Source organism: Chiloscyllium plagiosum, chromosome 1, assembly GCF_004010195.1.
Source record: "Chiloscyllium plagiosum isolate BGI_BamShark_2017 chromosome 1, ASM401019v2, whole genome shotgun sequence".
NCBI lineage: Eukaryota > Metazoa > Chordata > Chondrichthyes > Orectolobiformes > Hemiscylliidae > Chiloscyllium > Chiloscyllium plagiosum.
Genome location: NC_057710.1, coordinates 23953175 through 23959209, shown reverse-complemented (window position 1 = coordinate 23959209; position 6035 = coordinate 23953175). Strand labels below are relative to the sequence as shown.

The following is a 6035-nucleotide window of genomic DNA, read 5'->3' as shown; positions in this document are numbered from 1 at the left end:
GTACAGGACTTTGGTTAGGTCACATTTGGAGTACTGTGTGCAGTTCTGGTCGCTTCACTTTAGGAAAGATGTGGAAGCTTTGGAGAGGGTGCAGAGAAGATTTACCAGGATGTTGCCTGGAATGGAGAGGAAGTCGTACGAGGATAGGTTGAGAGTTCTCGGCCTTTTCTTGTTGGAACGGCGAAGGATGAGGGGTGACTTGGTGGAGGTTTATAAGATGATCAGAGGAATAGATAGAGTAGACAGTCAGAAGCTTTTTCCCCGGGTACAACAGAGTGTCATAAGGGGACATAAATTTAAGGTGAAGGGTGGAAGGTATAGGGGAGATGTCAGGGGTGGGTTCTTTACCCAGAGAGTGGTGCCGAGAGAGTGATGGGGGCATGTGGGAGTGGCAGAGTCAGAATCATTGGTGACCTTTAAGCAGCAATTGGATAGGTACATGGATAGGTGCTTAAGCTAGGACAAATGTTCGGCACAACATCATGGGCCGAAGGACCTGTTCTGTGTTGTAATGTTCTATGTTCTACGAAGGGCTTTTGCCCGAAACATCAATTTTACTGCTCCTCGGATGCTGCCTGAACTGCTGTGCTTTTCCAGCACCACTAATCCAGAATCTGGTTTCCAGCATCGGCAGTCATTTTTTTTAACCTAGTAATTCTAAATAGCCTACATGGAATCATTGGCACTTCTTTTCAAGCCATTTTGAAATTGATTTTATTTACCAACAACTTTGATGTTTTCCTCTCTATCTTGCTGAGCTAGGTGTTTTGCAACTTCCTGAGGTGGGTGTTCTTCTACTGCGATGTGCTGGCCCTGTACGGCTTCGTTTTCACAACTACAGCTTTCACCTTTTAAGAACATAAGGACAGCATATTTATGACCAGGAGTAGGTCACTTTGAATGACAAATATGTCCTTAACAAAAACAACTACATATCCTTCAAAAGTTGCTCTATAGTTTGAGGGACATCACTCTGTACCAAGTATGTATAAGGAAAGATGGCAGCCTTCGATAAACTATCTCAGCAGAGACTGACGCAGACTGTTGACATCATTCTGCACCACAATAAAGCTATCTAGCCAACTGAGCTAACTGACTGCCAAGTAACTACTTGTTAGCCAACATCTGCTTTGCTCCAAAATTCAGGTCCCAATACAATTCCATCTGTTTATAAAGACCACACCAGTGGATAAATCATATTAAAACCATAGTTTTTGATGTTGTAAATGAATGTGATTTCTGCTGATCTCAAAAATGCAAAATTGCATTGGATGTCACTTTCCAATTCGTGCAAGGTCCTGACGTGCCAATTGTGCCAGTAAAGAATACAGCAAAGCACTGATATTTCCTGCAATCCATAGCAGGATTAGTAAATATGGAACTGATGATTAACAAACTAGCCAACATGCCTAATATAAGTTGTGCCTTTCTACCTGACACTTGAGAGCAACAGAAAATGGTTAGCAATGTTTGGCCAAAATACATTATTGTTCATAAAGAGTGTGCAATGGACTGTACAAGTGGTGAGAACAACTGTTTCAAGTGTATCATTATCCTCCTCTATTCATATATACAAGTTACCCTTATTATGGAACCACTAACATGGCAAAGCAACTAATGGTGGTTCATGAGTGATATCAAACAAAAAAAACTTGTTACTGAACAGATTAGGACAACTGACAAGAAGCTGTCAAGCCTAAAGGTAAGCCTAAAGGTAAGCCTAAAGCAGCATCTTTGAAGGAGGGAGGAGTATGGATGCAAAAATATTTGAGGACAGAATTGCAAAGCTTAGGACCCAAGCAACTGAAAGCACAGTAATCAATGGTGGCATAATTAAAATTGAGAATCCAAAAGATATGTTCATCTCTCATACACAAGTGAGTGGCTATTCTGTGGAATTATTCTCATTAAGTCAGAGAACATCCAATGCAATATACATTCCTGGCTAATGCTGTAGTGATTGAATAAGAAAATTGAATTACTTCTGTACAGTATAATAGAGATCAAACATAAAACTTTCTCCCTTCCCTTGCAGCAACAAGAAATTCAACTTTCTTCTGGTTAATTCTATACAAGCAATTCTATCACCATGACTTTAGTTGGCATTTAGATTATTCTCTCCATTTGGAAAGTTTTGTGTTGCAAGTACATTTGCGTGGTGCTATAGTCAGCACTCTTTAGCTCACAGACTCCAGGAGACAACTTATCGTCTGTTTAATTTTTGTTTACTATTTTCTCTACCAACAATTCTAAATAAAGATCAACAGCTAATGTCGTAAAGAGATGTTTTTGAGCAAGTAGTCTGGTGAAATTATTCTCTAAATGGTTACATCATATTTCCTGATAAATTAGACATCATAACTGGTGTCATTAAACAGATCTCTTTACTTACGACTTGCGTCATGTTTTTCTTCCATTTCAACTTGGACCCCAGGAGCAGGGACTGTTGGAGCATCACCAACAGCAGAAATAATTGCAGCTGCATCTTTAGAAGAAGCTGAACACAGGGTAGGGTACCAGAAAGACAAAAAAGGATTGTACGGCATTAAAATTATGCTCTCTATAAAGCACTGGAGAGAGATATGCAGTCAGGGATTTACCTCACATTTCTATGCTAGTGATTTCATTATGGCAACAATTCCTCAGCAGTATAACATTTGAGGCGAAAGTGAGGACTGCAGATGCTGGAGATCAGAGTCAAGATTAGAGTGGTGCTGGAAAAGCACAGCAGGTCAGGCAGCATCCGAGGAACAGGAAAATCGACGTTTCGGGCAGAAGCCCTTCAGTATACCCATTTGAGAACACCTTTACAATACTTGTTACATAAAACAAACCATTATTCAAAACAATCCGAATATTTTCACAACGCACTCTTGCAGGTCAGTCTCCACGCAACTGAATTTCTTTGTGCACCTCTTTCCATAAATATTTCCCCCATTCTTAATTTTAGCTCCTTAACATATTTATCCTTTAATAAAAAGATTACTTTATATTATGACTCTTTTTTTGTCCTTCCCACTCAATACTTTTTCCGTCTCACTGTGTAGTCCTACACTTCATTTTTATTTGTGCTCTTACACTTCATTGCTCATGAATTTCCTATAAAAAAAAGTAATCTTTCTTTACATTACTTATTTTAAACCTTCATTATTTCTTAAGACTGTTTTGTTTTAATTTATTCTTCATGTATCATTTGCTCAAACCTCAAGGTTATGTATTCATTTGTTTGTTAAAACTCAGGCTATTCTACGCTAAAGAAAGTTTTGATTTGAACTCTGCAGCATACAAATAAATGGAATAAAAGTTTCTTCCCTAATATTCTCCATCACAAAGACAAAAAAAATGTTCATTTCTAAAGACAGCATTTATTCAATTATTCTCTCCCCAAGCCAATGCTGCATTAAACATATCAACTGGCAGGTTTTCCTCTCAAATCCATTGATGAGCAAAGACAAATGTGGGTCCATAACAAAGAGACAGCAGAATATATAAAAGGAAACAGAGATGATAGAGAAACTAAATAGGTACTGCATTTCTGTCTTCAGATACGAAGAAATAAGACGAATACCTGAAATGATTAAGATCAAAAGATGCAGGTGAAAGAATGGAACTGTAAGTTACTATTAGTAAAAATAAAAGTGGTACTGGAGCAGTAGAGATAATGGATGCATTAATGATCACTGTGCAGAGACTGGAAGACAGCAAGCAGATGTAACCCCATTGCTTAACAAAGGAGGAAAAGTGAAAACAGGGAACAACAAACCTATTAGCCTGACTTCAGCAGTTGGCAAAAACACAATTATAACGGTTGCAATTAATGGAGATTAAGTAGTAAAGATTGCCTGACTGGAAAAATTCAACATACATTCACGACAGGAAAATCATATTTGACAAAGTGGATAAGTGTTTTTTGAGGATGTTACGAGCAGAGTCAATGTCCGGCAGGGGGAACCATGAGAGGTTTTTCGATTTTCAGAAAGCTTTTGATGAAGTCCCGCACATCATGTTAGAAAACAAAATTAACAGACATCAGATTGGGTTAATACTTGAAAGGATTGAGAACTGGCTAACAGTCAGAAAGCAGAAAAAAAAAATAAGTGGTTCATTCTCAGTTTAGGAGGTTGTGAACAGTGGAGTACTGCAGCGATGGGAGAGGTAGTGATCAGTGCTCACAATCCACATCGAATGAGTTGGATTGGCCGGGGGGGGGGGGCAGCATAGGGAGGCACTTATACTGCAGCGGTAGTGGTAAGTAGGAGATGATGATGATGATGGCACAGTGGTATTGTTATTGCACTAATATTCTAGAAACTTAATCTAATGCTCTGGGAACTCGAGTTCAAATCCTACTGTGGCAGATGGTGAAACACACATTTAATAAATCTGGAATTTAAAAACTTTTATAATGATGATCAGTAAACAGCTGCTGCAAAGAAAAAGGAAAATAACACCTGGATGGGGGCAGAAGGTACTTCAAGAAGATTGGAGTCCACAACAAAAGAAGTCTTGCTTTAATTGTACAGAACAATGGTTCCAAGGAAAGATATACTTTCCAAAGAGTGAGTGAAACAGACGTTCACCAAACTAATTCCTGGAATGGTGGGACTTGTCCCATGAGGAGACTGAACCTGCATCCTCTACAGTTTAGTAAAATGAGAGACAATCTCAAAGAAACTTACAAAATTCTTAAAGGAACAGACAGCGAATGCAGAAAAGATGTTTCCCTTGGTTGTGGATATAGACCACTTAGGATAAACCATTTAGGATTCAGATGAGGGGGAACTCCTTTGTTCAGAGGGTAGTGAATCTTTGTAGTTCTCTATCAAAGAGGGCTGCATAAACTCAGTCATTAATTGCAAGAGAAACTGATTCTTTCTGGTTACTAATGAAATCAAGAGATATGGGATTATATGGGGATACAGCATTAAGGCAGATATCATTTAGGTATCTTTAAAATGGAAAAACAGACTTGAGGATCTGAGTGGCCTCCATCTGCTAACTTCCTACAACAGACAACCAACTGACAATGAGCTTGACCAAGTGATAAATACTGTCAACTCACTGAAAAACAAGTAGGGTTCTAGTCCTGACCAAATTTTAATTACTTTTGTCACTGCGAGGACCTCTGAAGTCCATGTGGGGTAGTGGTTTCACGAAGTGGAAGTCATTCATTAGCATGCTAACCAGCATGTGAGGTGGTTAGCAGGAATATTGTTCATAATATCCTGACAGTATACCTACTGAAGTACTGAAACCTTGAGAAAACTTACCAACCAGAATTGGTTAGAGACCTTGAAATGAAGGAGCCATTGGGAGGTAGTGACCATAATTCATTAAGCTTCAATCTGCAATTTGAGAGGGAGAGGGTACAGTCAGAAGTGACAGTACTTCTGTTGAATAAAGGGAACTATGGAGCTATGAGGGAGGAGCTGGCCAAAGTTCAACGGTGCAATACCTTAGCAAGGATGCCCGTGGAGGAACAATGGCGGATATTTCTGTGTATAATGCAGAAGTTGCAGGATCAGTTCATTCCTAAAAGGAAGAAAGATCCCAGGAGGAGGCATGGGTGGCCATGGCTGACAAGGGAAGTTAAGAAATATATAAAGTTAAAAGAGAAAAAGTATAACATAGCAAAGATAAGTGGGAAAACTGAGGACTGGGAAGCTTTTAAAGAACAACAGAGGATTACTAAGAAGGAAATACGCAGAGGAAAAATGAGGTACGAAGGTAAACTGGCCAAGAATATAAAGGAGGATAGTAAAAGCTTTTTTAAGTATGTGCAAGGCAAAAAAATGGTTAGAACTAAAATTGGCCCCTTGAAGACAGAAGCAGGGGAATATATTACGGGGAACAAAGAAATGGCAGAAGAATTAAATGGGTACTTCAGATCTGTGTGCACTGGGGAAGACACAAGCAATCTCCCTGAGGTAACAGTGGCTGAAGGACCTGAACTTAAGGGAATTTATATTTGCCAGGAATTGGTGTTGGAGAGACTGTTAGGTCTGAAGGTTGACAAGTCTCCGGGGCCTGATGGT

At 39.2% G+C, this 6035-nt stretch overlaps 1 protein-coding gene across 4 annotated transcripts in view; it reads right to left on the bottom strand.

The window, feature by feature from the left end:
- The window catches only part of immt (inner membrane protein, mitochondrial (mitofilin)), a 72586-nt gene that overhangs the window by 39693 nt on the left and 26858 nt on the right, over nt 1-6035 (bottom strand). For 3 of the 4 annotated variants that reach the window (XM_043705210.1, XM_043705121.1, XM_043705267.1), the window contains exons 5-6: nt 2393-2497; nt 723-848 (exon numbers count right to left, since the gene is read on the bottom strand). In XM_043705210.1, coding sequence (XP_043561145.1) covers nt 723-848; nt 2393-2497 — 231 coding nt within the window. The remainder of the gene's footprint in view (nt 1-722; nt 849-2392; nt 2498-6035) is intronic. The other variant, XM_043705314.1, reaches the window with a different exon arrangement.